We start from the raw sequence: 19,850 nt of genomic DNA, 5'->3' as shown, positions 1-19,850 counted from the left end.
TAGAATACTATATCTAGAGGATTTGGCAACAGTGTGTAAACACAGAATGCTGTAATGCCTATAGTGAATCAGCTGGAGTTTTCAGAGAAGAAATTAGAAAATACAGATTAAAAATCTCAAGTACATCCATTATAAAGTGATTGTCTGAAGACAGCATCAGCAACTGGCTATAAATTTGGCCTGGCCTATAAGTGTCTATTTATGTAAATACATATATTGTTTATATAATTATGTGGTTATGTGGAGTTTATCCATAGTGTGAGCAGGTGGGAATGTGCCTACACCTCTTCCTGTACCTGAGGTTCACAGACTGGCTAAGGTTGTAAAGCAACACAATGGAACTTCTAGTCCAACCTCCCTACTTAAGCAGGATCACAGTAGAGCATGTTGCACAGGATTGCATCCAGAGGGTTCTCGAATATCTCCAGTGAGGGACACTGCACAACCTCTCTGAGCAACCTGTTTCAGTGTGTGGTCACCCACACAGGTTAACTGCATTAAAGTTAACATAAAATGCATCAAGGTTAAATGACTTTTAATATATATAAAATGCACTAAAAATAAATGCATTTAGAGTTTGACTTTAAGCTAGTTTGGTATTTTTTATTGTCAGAGGAAAAGAGCATTTACACTTTCTCTTTGCAAATACTCTAGGACTAGGTAGTGTATTAATCCCCATAGGGCAGGGGTGTGATTAATCACACCTTAGTAGAGAGTGAATGTCCACCTTGCAGCTTTGATGAAGTCACTAGATATAAAACAAAAATTAATTTTGCCTATTTAATTTCACATTTTAGTCATTAATTATTTTCACTCACATTTTCTGAATTGATCTGTATGGCTATATTTAGGAAAAAGAATAAAACTTCATATTATTTGGGTTATGTTTTGCATTTCATACTATGTAGCTTTAGAGAAAATTACTGCTGAGGTGATGATATACTTATTAACAGTTCTAAAAATCTGACAGGTAGGTAACAATTTTTATGCATTGTTGTTATTGTGAACAACTTAACTAGTATTTTTAGATTTCTTTTATGTTGCAGCAGCTGCTCTCAATTTTTCTAAGTCAGATTGCAGTTGCTGAAAGGCTGGTTACTTCCTCTCTTTCTTGCAAAGAAAATGACATACTGTGTTAGCTGATTTATAAACTGGTGGGGAGGAGGGTTGTTTAGTTTCAAAGAAGCCATTATTTAATGTATTTTTAGGGCAGAAGAGTCACCATTTCTTTTTGACTGTTCTGTTAGAAGTTTGTGGGAGGAGAAAAGTGGCTGCTGTTAGTAAGAGGCGTACAGAAATGTATCTTTGCTACTGCTTTATTCTGTTTTGCAGGATGTGAATTAACAGGATTCAGCTAGTCTGAAAGAGGCATATGCAACATATTCTTTACCCTTGTAGCAAAAATAGAAATTTGGCTTTCAAATCTAGGATGTAAGGGAAAAGATTATCTAATTTCTGACAGAAACTTTAGCCTTAAAGGCTTGGTTACTCAAAAAACTCTAAGATAAGAGTTTTTAGTTTCTCTTCATTAGGCTTTCTATTGTTATTTTTATTTATTTACTTCCTAAGTGTATATTTTCTCATTCTTGCTGTTATTTGCTGTATTTTGTTCCTTTGATCAAAATTCAGTTTGCCTTTTTTTTTAAGTAGCTTTTAATTTTCAAATCAAAATTAGCTATGCTAAAAGGCAGAAGAGTCTGTGTAAATATGACAAATCAATGACTCACCTGTATTTTCAAATATTAAAGACACATTTAGAATACCGGAAGATCTTAACTAGTTCTTATTTCTTTATCATTTTAGCTATACTGTGTCATCTGAAAATTACATTTGTTGCCTTAAAACCTTATTGTAGTAGCAAAGAATCTTATGCTTACTGGTTGGAGAGCATATTTGCATGTCCTGAAATGTTGCCATTATTCAGTAGGCATTTCCAGCTTGTTTTGAGGTTGCTTGGTAGGAGACCCTGTGAAAACACAGATACAGTGGCTACCTTGAGTTTTGTATCCTAATCAGATGCAGTAAAAGGTGGAAAGAGAAGCACGGTAAAGTGAAACTTGTAGAATATTTTATTAGGCAGGACAGTTTACTGTCTATAGTGCTCTTTCTGCTAGGCCAGTGTTACTGCTGGTGCAGCCAGAAAACATTTATAGAAAAGTTTCCAAATGCATATTCTAAAACTTGCAAAAGTTATGACGTTTGTGTTTTGGAGACAAAAAACTCCCTTGACTATCACCATACCACCTAAATTATCTCCTGCAGCTGATAACAGAGGTTCTCTGAGCTAAAGTGACCTGAAGTAACACAGAGTTTCTAAGCAGATTTTTCATTGGACTGTGGACCTTAAAGGGTCTTTACATTCATCTCTACTACATCACTACCCTAAGAACTTCTTCTCTACTGTCATAAAAATATTAAAGCAAGTCTCTATAGACAAAATTGCTGAAGAACCACCTGCTCTCATTGCACTGGGACAATTGGCCCATACTGTAAAGCCAAGACTGCCCCCTTGACATCAGCAAACATCTGAGTTTTGGCTTCTGACTTATTTCCTTTGCAGCATTTAAATGCCACTTCTTCCAGCATCTTTAAAACTCATCCTTCACCTTGCTTACTCAATGAGGTTGCATTATTTGAATTCATGCTAGCATTGAAATTCCTCTCAAATACAGTAGATTTTTCTTAGATTTACAGTGTTTCTTAATGTACCACACTGATATATAAATGCATCAATATAAGGTTTTTAAAAGCTTGTTACCATAAAATTTCTGGTTAATGCTTAATAGTTTTCATAAGTGTTCATATTGCAGAGCATGGGAATAATTGCTAAATTATCCTCACAAGCATATATTTGTCAGGCAGTCATAAAGTAAGTTGAAAGCAAAATGGTTTATAGAAAATTAGTTACATAGCTTGTAAAATGCTCTACAATGTCCTGAAAACAAAAGGGAAAAATTTCTGCAATTTCACAATTTTGTACTTGCTCAGATGGCCATTAACCAACAAGAAGAAAATCAAATTTATCCTATTCACACTATGAATTATCTGTGATTAGCAGTGTATAGAATGTGATTTTCTAAAGCTTCTTTCATATTCAAGGTATCTTCAAGCACTTTGACAAAAAAAAAAAAAAAAAAAAAAAGCAGACTAAATAAACACCATAAGTATACTAAACATGTATAGGATAAAAAAGCTTGCCCTTTTCTTTAGGCCAGGATTTAATCTTTGCTTAGTGACTCTTAGAAATCTTGTGTCATAGAATCCTAAAGTCAAGGGGATTTTTCTATTTCTAGTCTTATACATTATAATAGTTTCTGAGGCTTTTGATGTGTCCTGATTTCAACATTTAATCAAAAATGACTGGCAATCATGTTCCTTTCTTTGTGCTATAAATTCTATGCACCTTAAACTGGCCCTGCTCTATAAAACCCAAAATCCCTTATATGTATTTAGGAGTTATGAGCCAACATCTGAAATGTCCAGAAAGAATGAGAATTGACTTGCAATACTTTAATTTTATTATTATTTAACCTAGTGTTTTCCAAGCTGCTATAATGAACTTGAGTCATGCTTTTGTTAGGTCTTCTGAACAAGATTTCTGTATTCTGTGATTCCCACATAGCTCCAGGTAATTGCGCTTTATGATGTGAATGGGTACCGTAAGATTTGCAGTTCTGTTCCAGAGTGCTTCTCCACACATCGCGGTGATTGTGTGCATGGAATAAAGCTGGGACTCGCATTAGCCTTCGTGTCACTGCAGTGGTAGGATCTAGGCTCCAATAAGCCCATAAGTAAGAAAGACTGGATTAGCACAAATGTAAACTTTTCAATTGTTGTTAATAATATCACCCAAATATTTTGTGCACATCTAAACAGCTTTAACAAATCAAAATTTTTTTCCAACTACCAGAAAGTATGGTCTTGCAGTAGGTGTGTATAGAGAGGAGTACAAGTAACATATGGCATTATCATGGTAGGGGTAAACTTAACCACAATTATCATGTATTCAGTATAAGGTCTTTAAACAGGTATAGCTGGAAGCTTGGCCAGTCTCTTAGCAGGATCTAGCTTCCTTTTCCTTATGCAAATAGCAAAATCCAATGAAGGCTAAAAGGGAGTAAGAAGCTTGCCAGAGCCATTGCATTATAACGCAGAGGAGGACATACTATTGGTTTATGAAGTATTAAAGTGTATATGAAATATAAAGAAATACAGATATGATTGTGTTTTTACCATTGATGAACACACAATTCAAGAGTATCAAAATCTGAAAAGAAACCTGCTTACCCATGTAGTGATTAACAAAGTCTTTTAGGTAAATGATGTTTACACTGTTTATTAATTGGTTTGGTACTTTCAAGAGCTACCCTGCCAGTTTGACAATTATGCACTCTAAGCTTTTCACATGCTAAATAGCCAAAATAAGCAAAGCTTATCAGATCCTTACCATGTCTTGCTCAGAACTAATAAGTTTGATGGCTGTGTAGGTAATTTTTTATTCTTCAAGACTATTTGTCCTCAAGTTTTTTGTTTTCTTAGACCACAAGACTGTTAGTATTATCAGATGCAGTCTAAATTTCTGTAGGTCTAAACTGAAACCATTGAGCCTTTTGAAGACACCTCTTTCAAGGTGAAAAGATATATGTTCACATGATAATATTAAACATTATCAGCTGGGTCAGTTTTGAGTACTATCAGGATAATATGGCCCATGGGTTCTTTAATTATTAAGTCTGTCAGAATCCAAAAGTTGCTAACATTTACTATCTTGTTTAATAAGTAAGATCTATTATGGACTTGAAAGAAAAATCCTACATGAAGGATGGTGATACAAAGAGTGACCTGCTGTACATATCAAGCTCCCAAAAGGAATCTAGCATTAGGAAAAGGTAATTTCATATTCAGTAATTCCAGTTTGCTTAGTGACTGCATTTCGCATGGACCACTGCTTTCCTGAGCCAGTGTCTGTGGCTCTGGCTGTACAAACTGGCAGCTGCTGTGGATCTTCTCCAGGGCAGTGAGCTGGCAAAGGCATATTTGTGTCACTCATCCTTCCTCTGCCATGCAGGAACGTGGGAGGAGTATTAAGCAATGTACCCCATTCTGTTGCTACTAGAGTGACAAAAGACTGCTTTAGGCCATGCTCTGTAAGACTAGGTAGTCTCTACCTATCAGCAATTGCAGCGTCATTACTTGAGTTTTTGAGTGAATCCCAGATATTTAATACAGTTTTTCATTCAGAGTTCCTCTGCTGCACCAAGCATAGTGTTAAATAAATGAGTAGTATGTTAGAAGTCTTTTTTGTATTCATGAAATTCCCATCTGAGCACAAAACAAATCCTTGGTTCCTTTTTGTATATCTAAACAATGAAAGAATTTGGATGATTAACAGTTTGTCATGTACTTGTTTTTATGGCCGCTGCATCTCTAATGCACTGTGCCATGCAGGTTCTTCAGTGTCCTGGACACTGAGAAGTAGCATCCTGCATGAAGTCAGATGCCAGCATTATAGGTAATTCACAGTAAATGTCAGAAATTCTCCACTGTTATATTTGATCGATGGCAGCAGCAGGGCATTTCACTTGAGACTTCTTCAACACAGCTAATCTTAAATCCAATTTAATATTAGATACAATTTACCATGTGTCTGGCTGACAGCAACACAGAACATTTCTTTCATCTCATTCCTACACAGCTTAAGAAACACACATCCAAGGGCTAAAAAAAGGTCAGTAAATTAAACAAGAACAAAAATTGGCATTATGTCTCCTCTTCAAGTTTGCATGGAGAATTTTCCATGCCTATGTGCTCTGAAAAGAGCTGTAATACAAATGATACACTGCTGATCTTATGATCCAGAATGACTTTCAAGGCTTGGGCAAGAGCTGTGGACTAAATTCAACTTTCATTTAGTCCTCATTCCAAATACAGATAAATGTAAAGACATGGTAGATTCTCATGGTTGAACATAGCAGCAGAGGTGTGTCTAAAGTGTTTTAAGGGTACAAATACAAATTAAAATTCTGTGATGCAGAAAGAACAAACTAAGGCAGATTAGAGTAGGGGAGAAGCTGGGCACAGTAGGTGTGTGGGTTAGAGCACTGTGATTGATCTCCTAAAGATACAGCAATCTGTCTAAGAGGCCAACAGGAAAGCTGCTTATCGTGCACAGCATTTGTGACATGACATAGAAAAAATTAAGAAACACAGATACCAATCTGGCCCCCATGAACTGGCCAGACCTGGGATTTAAAAATAATGATTTTTTTTTTTTTAATCTCCTCAGCATAGCTTTTTTGCTGTGTGTGAAGTGGAGGTATTTATACAGATACCTCCATCTTGCTGGCCCTGTGTGCTCTGTCTCACTGCCAGCACCTAGGTGCTTTTATTGTTCCTCACCACAGCTGTCTCTTAATTTGTTGCCTCAGCTAGCTGTTTCTGTCTTTACATTGCCTGTGCCTGGCTTGAGTCCTCTCTGAGCCTCCTTCCTTATTATCTTAACTCTGAGTCATATTATGCCAGTGTAATACTTTCTGTTAGTGTATAGTTTCCTTTCTGTTTCATTGGGAAGGCGACCTTGACAACAAGCTTTATTGAATCTCACAGAAAAATAAAAGATGCTGCAGAGTCCAGAGAAGGGCAAGGACCCTGGTGAATGGGCTGGAGCACAAGTCTTATGAGGAGTAGCTGAGGGAGCTGGGGATGTTTAGCCTGAAGAACAGGAGGCTCAGGGAGGACCTTATTCCTCTCTCTAGCTATATGGAAGGAGATTTGAGTAAGGTGGGGATCATTCTCTTCTCCAGCTTACAAGCAACAGGGTGAAAAGAAATGGATTCAAGTTGCACTATGGGAGGTTTACATTAGATATTAGAAGAAATTGCTTAATGAAAAGGATTGTAAAACTTTGGAATAGACTGCTCAGGAAAGTGGTGGAGTGACCATCCCTGGAATTTGAAAAAAAAAATGTGGCTATGTCACTTGAGGACACAGTTTAATGGTAAACATGGTGGTGGTGCTAGGTTAGACTTGATGGTCTTAAAAGTATTTTCCAACTTTAGGCATTCCGTGATTCTGTGAACCAAAGTATGACTAAGATATTATTTCTGTTATTGCTATTTATTTTCCAGGATTAAATGTGCACAGCAAAATCTTTTTATGACTGTCTGTTCTGGTTCTGGCCAGAACAAGATTAGTCTTTGCAGTGGCCAGAACAGGGCATGGCTAGAACCTGGAGGCTATTCTATACCACCTCATGTCATTGCTGGGGTCAGGGGGAAAGGAGTCTCTTGCAGCAAGAAGGAGTCTTTCCTTCTGGAGAGAGTGACAGAGTGCTCGGGTAATGCTGGTTCTGAACATTTTGTGTGTGGTTCACTCACCTCCCTTTTGTATGCTTGTTATTAATGTTATTGCTGTAACTCTTCATTTCCTTATCTCATTGCCATTTCCAGTAAGTTGTTCTTAGCCCATGATCTTTACCTTTTGTGCCTTCAATTCTTCTCTCCAGCCACTAGCAGGGGAGGGGGAAAGGGGGAGTGAGCAAGTGTGGTTTGGAGCATATCAGTGGCAGCACTAAATTGAGGAGTAGCATTCCTAAATCATCACAATCTCTGAAGGTACAGACTAGATGATAAAGGATGCATATATATAGATGTATATCAAGACAGTTTATGCATTTTTATTTTTCCTGTATTACCATTTTGCTTCCCTGTGAAAGGAGATAAAAGTGCCTTTTGCCACCTCACTTACTAGTTTCTTTTAGCAAGTACTTTCACAATTGAGAATACTTCATTATTATGATGGAAATTTTGACACCATTAAAAATACAGTGTAAAATATGCAGAGAGACTAACTATCTGGTTAGAATTTGTGTGAAATGGAAATGTAAAGGATAGAATGACACCTGTTTTGAATCACAGCACTGAAAAAAATGCATGATTGATGCCAGCAGCCCTAGATCTAATTATTGTATTCTTATAGCTTGCCTTGTGGTTTAAAAATCAAAGACCTTATTTAGCCACTATTTTGATGACTTACCTGTGCTTTAGGTATTATTAACCCCTGCTGATTCTGTACATTTCTAAATGTAAGACTTCTCTCCTGAACCTCCCTTTCTAGAATAGATTGTACAACCATTTTATGTCACTAAGGTCAAAAGGAAGCCAGCTTGCATGAGAAGTGTTTGAGCTGTCTTCTGTCTGCAATGCTACCTGTAATTCACAGAAAAAAATCCAGATATTAAGAGACAAGAATCAATTCCATCAGCTTGTATGCTTGTAAATATGTGTCTAGTCTCCATTCATCTTCAATTTAAGCAAGCTATCTTAAACTCCAGTGGAATTCAAGAGGGCATGAATTCTTCAGTCGACAGGCACAAGGCTTTGCTAAAAGCTGAACAAATATTAGTCCTTCCAGCCTCCAACACATCCCATATTATGTTCTAATTTCATCAAAAAAAGAGCCACACAACAACCCTATGTGAAGGGTTAATTAAGATTCTGAGCTTCAAGCAGGGTTACACATAAAATGTCAATACTGACAATTCTTAATGAATATAACAATCTCAGCTCCTTAAAGACTGAGACAGTATTTTACAACTATGTATATGAATTTTCTAATGTGTTAAAATATCTTACCAATTTAAAAATATGTGTTTCTTAAATTTTGCATGTTTATGAAGTAGATGATCTTTGAGATTCCTTTCAACCTAAACAGTTCCATGATTCTATGAGTTTCACATGCCTCAGTTCTCCTGGGGCAGTGTAATTACTCTGCTAGAAGGACAATACAGCAGAAAACAGTCCAGATTTCTGCATTGCAGGGGTGGTAACTTCCTAAAACATGTACTGATGAGATCAGGTGTTCTGGAGTGACATCATACTTGCCAGGAAGGAGAAATTGGTCTGGTTGTGAGATTCAGGAGCCATCTTTTTTTGCAATGACCATAAGAATGTGGAGTTCAGGAACCTTCAAAGAAGGAACAATGCCAAAAGATAGGACCACAACCCTGGTATTCAGACTTTTTCACGTTCAGGTGTCTGCTTGGAAGAATCCCATAGCAGACAGTAATAGAGATTAAATGTTCCAGAAGAACTGGTTGGTTTTCAAGGATCTTCCTCCTTCAAGTTGAATAATGGTCTCCTTCAAAGTACAGGAAATCAATCAAACGTGACAGGAGGTCCACATAATTGAACCAGTAGCTTTGGGAAAAACTCGGAATTGAAAAGGAAACATTAAAGAGATGGAATCAGGGCCAAGTGGCCCAGGAGGAGTACAAGTACCCAGTCTGAGAGCGGAGTTATAGGATTGAATTTGCCATGACATGGAAGGCAACAAGAAGGGCTTCTACGTATAAGAGAATTAAAAGGAAGACTAGAGAAATATGAGCCTGCTGTTGAAAGGATTAGGAGACCTTGCAAGGCAAGGCAGCGACATAGAAATGGTTGAGACCTTTTTCATGCATCTTGGTAGGTAAGACTGACCTTCAGGAATCTCCAGCCCCTGAGTTCTGGGAGAAAGTCTAGAGCTGTGATGAACTGAAGACTCTTTCACTGTGAAGGTGGTCAAATAGTGGAACAGGTTGCACAGATGGGTTGCAGAGCCTTCATATGTCAAGATACTCAAACTCTGACTGAACAAAGTTCTGGAATACCTGCTCTAGCTGACTTTTCCTAAGCAGACAGCACCAGACTAGAGCATCTCAAGTCACTTCCAACTTAAATAATTGTGTGATTATGTGTACATAAGCTAGTACAGGTACACAGAATCTTTATGGAAAAGATGAAAGGAGGCAGAGTTCTTCTAAATTTTTAGTTCTCTTTTTCCTGAACTTTTGTTAGGCACTTCTACATACAAACTCAGGAACAAATAAAAATGGCCTTTTCCACTGTAATTACAACTTACACACAAACACAAGGAGCTATAATGGTACATAACTTACTCATATTAAAGACCTGAACTCTATTACTTGTGGAAATGTATAAAACAATATCAATATTAGTGACCATTCATTCAAAGTTTTTTTAATATAAAATAGCAGTATATTCTTTTTTGAACAGAACGGTATGTTCAATAACAATATGTTCTGTGTTTGACTCTAGCTTCTACTGTGGCTGACCCAGTGAGGGAGGTGGTTTAGCTTTTAGGATAAATCATAAGTGCATGGTCTTTGTGATGGGTGCTTACAAGTTACTTCTTTGAACTTCTGAATACATCTTATGTATCATATCAGTAATATTTTGGCATCTCACAGATGTAAACTTCTGGGCACTGCTCTGTGCCTGTCTCTCTTCTGTGTGGCTACAGCAGCAGTGACACAATGCATTAAGTACACAGATATGTGAATTATCTGTGGGTACTTCATAGTCATAGGCTCAGATGGGTATATCTACTATATGTAGATGTATTTTATTCATTTAGGCAATAGTTTGACATCAGGTAAATACCATAAAACACGTTTCTTGAGCAAAAGCAGTGCACAAGATAGAATTGATGTAACTTTTTCCTGATAGATAAGCCATCGAGATTTGCATGAATAAATCATAATGCAGGAGTATCAAACAAGGTCAAATGACTAGAGAGGTGTTCTTCATGCTTTAAAACATACTAAAGTAATAAATATCATATTAAATTATAAACCTTCAGTAAGAACTCAATTGGCAAATAAAAACTAAGAGTACAAAAGAAATCTCAAAACCTGCACATATAAACCAGTTGAAGTAACTTATTTTAAAGAGTAATACATGAAAATAATATAAAGATGCTTTACAATAGCATATTATTACAGCTGATTATGTTTTGACAATGTAATAACTTTAAAATGCACATGGTTGGACTCGATTATAAAATTTACTTTTTCTTTTGTAGAAAATGATGAGATCATCTGTATTTCATATGTTCATACTAAGTATGGTTGCTGTCGATGTGATTGTTGCTGCTAGCAACTACTATAAAGGAGAAAATTTCAAGAGACAATATGATGAATTTTACCTTGCTGAGGTGAGTATGGTAAAACAACTATCTGGGTAATTTTCAAGATAAGCTAAAGTAAAAAATGTGATTGTCAAGAACATTTTAGTGTGTAATTTTTTATTCCCTGAAGCATTCCAAGAATACTTTGCTAACTTGTTCAACTTCCTCTGTCTGACAATGGCTGACAGCCCTATCTTACAACCTTTTGAAAGGCAATTTCCTCAAACAAAATGTTAGTGGTAGTGAGCTGAGGCTTAAGTATAACATCTGCAGGCAATGCATTGCTGCTGAGTTGCTATCTTTTTCTATCAGAAGTGTAGCATTCAGAAGAATTTAACTTTAAAAAGATGACAAAACATTATATTTAAAAAATATAATATAGAACTTCTTCCTAAATAATCTGTATTTTATATATACTTAGCTGACAGAAGGTCCTTAAGCACAATCAAAATAGTGTTACAAATATTCTGGCTTCAGCAATTTCAAGAGCACACTACAAAAAAATAACATTTATGCAGTCATGAATTCTGCAAAGGAGAAGTCTGTGCTCCTGAACCAGTTAAGTGGAGGTACAAGCGACATTCTGACAGGGAGCCTGTTTGAGTCATTAGCCGGTCAAGGATCTTATGTAAAGCATGCACTAGAGATCCTAGAACCTTGCCTGGATTGGGCACATACCTACTTTATGCTTACTGTTGTTTCCCTGGCTTCAATAGTCACACAGTCCTTTGGAGCCAGAGGGGTCATTCTTAGACTAGAGGGAATGATAGCAGAATGTTCCTGGTTGTTTCTCTGGTTTTGGTTGTTGTGTGGTTTTCTATGTTTAAATATGTTTGATATTCAGAGTCACATGTCCAACTTTAAACACTTTAGTCCATAACAGTACAATGCTTTATGAATCTCCTTTTTTTTAAGATTGAATTTATATCTGGTTTTAATCTTTGTTTTTGAATTTGTATCTGATATCTTAAAATCATATGAAGCTGAGAGTTCACCAGTTCTGGGACAGAAATAAAAGCAAAAAACCTGTTATAAACAGCACCAGAGTCCAAACCTTTAAAAAGTGCAAATTATAAAGACAGCAGGGATGCATCATTCTTCACTGCCTCTCATGTTGCTGGGGATTGCTGTATTTTGTATGAATATTGAGTCAATGTTGGCATGGACAACAATTACAAGAATAATTGTGAAATGCAATATCTTTGTTTTATCTCAAGTTCTAGGACTATTTGAAAAACACCATGAATATGAAAATTATTATCCTGAAAATAAGACATTGGAATAAAACCAGCAAATACTGGGTTGTCTTACAAAATGCTCCACAGATCTTAGAGTAGAATTGAGGACAGGGAAACTCACTTTGATCTCCATCATGGTTTAACCCCAGCCAGCAGCTCAGCCCAATGCATCCTCTTGTTTACTCTCCCTCAGTGGGATGGGGCAGAGAATGGTCAGAGTAAAAGTGAAACAACTCATGGGTTGAGATAAAAACAGTTTAATAGGTAAAGCAAAAGTCATATACACAAGCAAAGCAGAACAAGGGATTCATTCACCACTTCCAATGGGCAGGGAAACCATCTCCAGGAAAGCCAGGCTCCATCAGCCATTACAGTAACTTGGGAAGACAAACAGCATCACTTTAAATATGCGCCCCCCCCCACCCCCTTCCTTCTGCTACCTCTAGCCTTATATGCTGGACACAATGCCTGTGGCATAGGATATCCTTGTGTTCAGTTGTGATCATATGTCCTGGCTGCTTCCCCTCCCCATTTCTTCTGCACCCCCAGCCTGATCACTGGTGGGATGGGAGGCAGAAAAAGCCTTGACTGTTTGAGAGCTGCTCAGCAACAGCTGAAACATCCCTGTGTTACCAACACTGTGTCAGGCACAAATCCAAATAGCACCATACAGACTATGATGGGGAAAATTAACCCTGACACAGGCAAATCTAGTACAATATCCTTGGCTGGAAACAAATAATCAAGTCAGCATTAAAACCTGAGGCCATGAACTCTGCACAGCAGGCATTCTTGCTTTGTGCCCAGAATACAGCAAGCAGAGACTGGATTCTTAACAAAATAACATTATTTCTATTTATATTCAAAATAGGAAACATTGCATGTCCTATTTCTATTTTGGCTCTGAATATATGGTATAATTATGTTTTTATTAATCAGTGCTAGAAACAATCTCTTCAAAATTTATTTTAAGTATAAAGTTTGTAGGGTTGGTTTTTTTTTTTCCGGTAGAAATGCTTTCCAGTGTTTATTTGAGGTGAGTATATAATGTAGACTAGTGTATTATAATTCTGTCCTATAAGCAATGTCCAGTTTTCTTTAACAATACATTTTTCTCTTTCTGCATAACTTAGATAATTGATTTCTTAGTGGAGAGGTTGTCAGAAAACTCATTTGTTTACCTTTTTACATTTCCAAGTATATGAGGTAAAGTATTCTATGATAATGAAAGGTGGGATTTTTTATTTGTAAAGCATTTCTTATGTCCATTTATTGGATTTTCTAGTTTTGATTCTCCTTTTTTTAATCCTGTGATGCTTTTACTAGAGGCACTATAAAAATCAAACCAACAAAACCCTAGTTTGTTATAAAAGGAGGAACAAAGTATCCAAGGAGCATAAGAATAAAAAAATCCTGAGAAAGGAAAAGTCGATAAGCTGGTGTAATTTCCTATTTGGTTGTTGTGAAACTTGCTCTTTGTAGCACAAAGGGTGTACAAAGGAAATATTTTTAAAAGCCTTGAAAAAGCTGAATACTCAGACAATGCAGGTTATTCCACAATGTTTGTTTTCTTGGTGAAGAAGACTAGTTGGAGCAGGATGTACTGCTGTTGCTCTGTCTTTTCCATTAGAGTAGTCTACAGAAAGCTTTCTCTTCAATGGGAGCTGACTTGAGCAGCCAAGAGCAGTGAGGATTCAGTTTGCTAAAGGAAATGGCCAGATAGACTACAGCAAGTATATCTGGCTTTCTGATCTGTTTTCTAGAAGTTATCTTGGAAGCTGCTGGCTTTAGGAGAAGACATGTCTCATAAAATATCTCATTTGGTCTGTCTTATGTATCACACATTGTAGTGGCCTAGAATTGTAGAAATACATCCATTTAAACTCAGTGAACAAATCTAAATGAATTTATTGAGATGCTCCATATTAAGAAAAGAAACCTATTTTCATTGTTGGAAAGAAAAGACAAACTCAAGAAGGCAAAGGCTAAACAAGAAGATAAAAGAAATTAATCTATACCCAGATCCATTATTTGCATAATTTTGTATACCCAGTAGCAAATAAGAGGTTCTGATAGGCATTTTAACCTGTATGCATCAGTCCTGCAGATTAAGCAAAACCAGAAGTTTAACAGGATGACTCAAAACTTCAGTGCAGTATCCTGGAAAGAGTAGAGCTTCAAACACACTTTGGTAATTTTTAATGAGGATGCTGACTTTAAGTGCTCAATACCTAGACAGAATAGTTATGGATGCTGGTTTTCATATGGGTCTTCCATTATAACATGTTACATACTAGCTGTCGTATGCATACAATTCCTACAAATACTGTCTGAATACCAGAGTTCAAAACCAGGTGTTCCTTTATAATTTCTCCTACATTTCTTTTGTAACTTGTCCCCTTGCACTGCTGCCTTTGAGTAGCCTTTGCCCTGTACTGGATGAAGGAAGGATTGAATGCTGTGTCACATCTGGTAGTGAGGGAAGTGGTAGAGGTCTGTGCCCTTAATCCCACTGATCCTTCTTGGAAGAATTCTTATCTTTCTTGGCAGCTTGGTAACCTTTCAAGTAAAACACAGTAAAAGAGTCTGTCACTGTTGGATGCTGACTGATAGTGAGCTCTGCCTCTGCCAAAAAAAATGTGTTGAGTGGCTACTAGCAAAAGGTAATGTTGATGAAGGTGGGATTAATACCAGAAAGCTTCCAGGTGACCAAAAGGGACATGACTATCAGGGAAATGGCCCATTGCTCCTCGAGGGTGGCTGCTTGGTGACTAATTATGTGTTATATCTACTTTTTCTGCTCTGGCTTCTTGTATGAGTTTGCTTTTGCCTTGTCTCTACCACAATGAAAGGAATTATTCCAGCTTTAAAAAAACCCCACAAAACTATAAAATTGTATTGCATTTCACACCTAACAAAAAGTTCTAGTCAGATATTCTGAATCTTCTCCTGTAATTAATTACAAGGAAGGAAAAAAATACAAGCTCTGTCAGCAGGAAGACAGGTGTATAAATGTAATCAGATGTTATGCAAACCATTTGATACATTTTTAAGTGCCAGTGGTTTGAATTCATTTGACAAGTATGTGAAATGCAAATGATCCTGCCCACACATTTTTAGAATAAATTAAAATACACTTAACATCATATTTGTTAGTCTTGTTCTAATAGGAAGCCTATGTGCTCTGAAGTGTGTATGTGTGTATTTAAATGGCATTGTTATTCCACCTGCTCTGAGTTGAATCCCAGCTGCTTTCTAACCACTGCTCCATTTTGCCTAATTTAATGGCCTTCTTTTAGGACTCAGTAGATGCTGTGTCATTAAAAGTGAGCTTTACTTTTAAGATTTTTTGCTAAAACATTTTTCTTGTGTCTTAAAGAATTTCATGTAAAGAAGTAGTCTTTTCAAACCTGGCTCATTGTTCTAGACCTCTTTAAGATCCTGGAACACAGGCTGTAAAACTGGCCAGATCCATTTGAGGATAAGAGCATAAATGTGTCCCTACGCTGTCTGGCATAAACATCAGTGTTTAATTTCCATTTCCACTCCTGTTTGTAACAGTCCTGTACACATAAAATATGGAAAATTTTATTTAGCTATCTTACAACTTCCATCTTTCATGTTGATAAATATATTTTTGATGGACTGCAGAGTTTAAATTTTAAATCACATAAATACTTAAGACAGCATCCCAGAAATTTTCATTGTCAGGGTCAGGATTAAAATCTTAGTCTCTAACTTTTTTATCGCCTGCCAAATTCAGTAGATCACATGTCCCACAGTCAGTTAGTGTCCCACAGTCACTTCGTCTCTTCATCTTAACAGACCTATAATGCTTCTCCTCAAAGGAGATTTAAGCTGTATTTTCTTTATTTGTACTGCACTTTGAAAGTATTAGTTGCAATTAGATATGACCTAGTGTTATTGTAGGCCCTCTTTTAAACCTCAGTGTGTGTAAAGGGTCAGAAAGGAACATTTCTGAGTCACAGAAAAGCATTTCCATTGCATATCCTGGCTGTTGGAAACTGTGGAAAAGAACATCTTACTGTATATACAGTGGTAAACTGAGAAGGCACATGAGGAAGTGTGACTAGCCAGAATGATTTTTGGTAGTGAGAGAAATAAGAGAAAATAAATCTTGAAGATGTACACCTATGCTGTTGTTCAAACGGAACATTATGCATTTTACTATGCAAATATTTCAAGAAAGGCCTCTGGAAGAATCCCAAAGTCATTCCCTACAAGTAGATTTCTTCCCCTGTAACTTCCCACCATGTCCAAGTTCTTTAACATCATTATGAAAATTAATTAATTCTGGACTGACTTTAAATTTCCTCTCCTTTTAAAATTTGGTTTAGATGCTTAAAAACCATTACTTCTTTTCTACCTGTTTTGGTTGTCATATAACTATGGATGTTTTAGAAAATTGAAGTAGCAATTTTCAAACTGTGGTGTCTTTCTTAGATCTCTTGAAATTCTTCAGAAATCTCATATGTGTTTCTTCATATTTTGAAAAAGTAATGTCATCATATTTTCTTTTTTATGTATGTATTTAAAGTGAATGATCGTCTGGATAGATTTATTACTTCATGCTTTCCAAATCATAAAATCTACCTGTCTTTTTTGAGTCTAGAAAATTTTATGAAGTGAAATCTATTATTGTTTATTCTGTTTAGAATATGGTTGGTTTTGTTAAGTATTACAAAGATCTTTATTTTTGCCATACAATGCCCTGATAGACATCATGACAAAGAAACTTCTGACTTAACTCAGTGTTTTGAATGCATCTTTCTTATTTTATATATCCATCTAGGTTGCTTTTACAGTTCTGTTTGATTTAGAAGCTCTACTGAAGATCTGGTGTTTGGGTTTCACAGGATACATCAGCTCATCTCTTCACAAGTTTGAGTTGCTGCTTGTAATTGGAACCACTCTCCATATTTATCCAGATCTCTATCACTCTCAATTTACATATTTTCAGGTATGATCAGCCACTTTTACTTTTTACTCTATATACCAAATTAAAATGTTACCCAACCACATTTCACACAAAATTCAATTTTCTCACAGTATTGGCTCATTTTGAGAATAACTTTAAAATAAAAAATATCTAGTTTTAACTGTGTTCATTGGGTGGATATACAAAAATAATATTGTTTCTAATTTTGCTGAGAAGTCCTTTCTGTTATCAGAAATTCCCATTTCTTATCTGAGCTGTACTCTTCAGTAGGTTCTGGTTTGTTTCTTCATTGTTATTCACTGAGCCTTGACCTTTTACACAGCTGTTTACAACATCACCTTCCCATAGTGTCCACCCCTGCTTTCCTGGCTGCTCTCCCTGAGGCCTTAATTCACTTGCTGGTGTTTCTCCAAATCATCTCTGGGGCAGTCACATACTAAGCTAAGTTACTGTGGGTCTTCTGAGGTAAAAAAAAAAAAAAAAAAAAAATCTTAGACTTGGGTTTTTAGATGTCCAGCCATTCCTTATCTAGAGGGAGTGTGTTTATTGAGGCTCTTCTTGCAAAAACACTAATTCTGATTTATCATTCTGGCTGATTCTTCTTGTTAGCCAGCCCAACCAATTTTCCAGTCATCTTCCTTCAAGTGCTTAGGGTTGGTTGGTCCAGTTTTGGGCAAAAGCACTGGTATTCATTATGTGTTAGGTTCCCCAGGGCCAAATAAAGAGGTTTTTTAAGAATATATATATATTAAAGAATTCACATCTGCACATTATTCAGCAATGGATTAGCATGGTGAATAAGTAATACTCAATAAGGGAAAATAATAAATCATCAGACAGTGTTCTGTCAATAAATGGGATTAGTTAGAGTGACACATACTGTAAACATGAATACAGCATGGGCGAAGCAGTCTCCCGAAGTGTGGGTTGAAACATAATGGTCTTCTCAGATTTCTGCAAATGTCATCCTCTATTTTTTCTAAATGGTTCTGCAAACCTCCTCAAGAAAGCTTTCAGGATGAAAAAAAATATATTTTGTTTTCACCTGATATAATTTGAAGACTCTTAACTCATTATAGCTTTGATTTTGCTGTCCAAAATGTAGAATGTTGTTACTCAATGCAGCATGATGCATCTAAGATGCAAGGAAGGAGGATGTGTCAGGAGTATGCAATTGCTCTCTTGTGTCAAAAGCACAGAGAAAGTAGCTGGGAGCTGTCAGTTAAAGCAGTCAGCAACTTAGTTAATAATTGGTTCGTATTTATTAGGACATAGTCCTCTTACAACTGGTGGTTTATTTGTAAGAATTTTCAGCATAAATTATGAATGTTGGACTAAATAGATGACATCATCACTAACTCATAAGATTGAAAGTTTGATTAAAATGTAGGCAGGTGCTGGTAATAAAAAAATAAGTATTTTCTTTTTAATGGATTTAATTAGTTTAGTGGAGCAGTGGTGGTGGTGTTTTTTTTTAATTACACAGTGCTAGCTTTTATGACAGAAAATGTCAAGAAGTGATTTTTTTTTTTATATATATATCTATGAAAGACATACATTTTACAAGCAGAAATACCTGCTACACTGAAAGATTTGGGTTGTATTTTGCAATCCAAGTACCCTAGGAGGTGAATGATTGGAAGGTTGCAGAATACCTTTGAAGTCACCATGTAAGATACACACCATATTCCTCCACACTTAAGTTCTGGGCAAGCTAGATAGTACATTTTCAAATCAACCAAGGTCAAAATGTCTTTTCCACATGAATGCATCTTAATGTTAGGCAGATTTCCAGGCGTTTAGATATTCATGATGACAGGGTAAATGTGTTCCTTGTCAGCCAACAAAACAGATTACTGAAAACAGAAGTCCTTCTTGACACATTCCAGGATAGCAAGCAAGAATTATTGTTTGGGTTGTCTAGTCCTCCTTGCATTCATTTCAGTTTGCATTATTCATTGGTCTGTATCATTACCTTTTGCCAACACATCACTCAGTCTTTACTACATTGGCTACTGTCCACCCTCCCACCTATCTTCCTTGCTTTCACTGTGCATTCATTCAAGCTGCTTTGCAAGCCCTCTGTGAAAGGCTACAGCAAAGGACTGTTACATAGCTATATCTGTAGGACATAAAATTAGTGGAGAAGTTACAGATTTTGCATATTATTGCAGAGATGTGTAATGAACCAGCATAAAAGGGAGAGATTTAAACAGAATTTAACCTCTACTGGACTGAAGAGATGGTACTGTATTTGTGCTTGGGGAAAATACTGCTGGGTCATTTTCTGAATAACTGTCATCCCTTGCAGGAGATTCAGCCATTATTTGTAACAAAGTGGTGGTTCTTTTTTTGTATTATTAATTTTGATTTGTTTCTAATATATTTTTATATTTAATCCAAATAGTGCATCTTCTACAGCTCCTCGATGTAATACAATTTGCAATCCAATTACACAAAATGCATAAATTCATTAGAATGTACTTTTGCTAGATTCAATTTGTTACCTAATGAAAATAAATGAAGAAACCAAATAGTATCAATAAGATTAGTGTGTGGCTTAAAGGTCAACTAAAGTTCCCCAAAGAAAGGGGAAAAAAGTAAGGCAGATAATTGAGTTTATCTAAAACACCACTCAGAATACCAGCTAGTATGAAATCTTCTCCCCACTGGGGTCTGTGCTG

At 36.3% G+C, this 19,850-nt stretch overlaps 1 protein-coding gene across 9 annotated transcripts in view; it reads left to right on the top strand.

Moving 5' to 3' along the window:
• The window catches only part of NALCN (sodium leak channel, non-selective), a 231,909-nt gene that overhangs the window by 110,279 nt on the left and 101,780 nt on the right, over positions 1-19,850 (top strand). For all 9 annotated transcript variants that reach the window (XR_014949395.1, XM_085556997.1, XM_085556986.1 and 6 more), the window contains 2 exons: positions 10,864-10,995; positions 17,020-17,187. Coding sequence is in view for 8 of the 9 variants with exons in the window: in XM_085556997.1 (XP_085413123.1) it covers positions 10,864-10,995; positions 17,020-17,187 (300 nt within the window). In the remaining variant the exon portion in view is untranslated. The remainder of the gene's footprint in view (positions 1-10,863; positions 10,996-17,019; positions 17,188-19,850) is intronic.

Source organism: Lonchura striata, chromosome 1 (assembly GCF_050655825.1).
Source record: "Lonchura striata isolate lonStrDom1 chromosome 1, ASM5065582v1, whole genome shotgun sequence".
Lineage (NCBI taxonomy): Eukaryota > Metazoa > Chordata > Aves > Passeriformes > Estrildidae > Lonchura > Lonchura striata.
The sequence above is the reverse complement of the archived record's forward strand: the minus strand, read 5'-3'. Positions and strand labels throughout refer to the sequence as shown.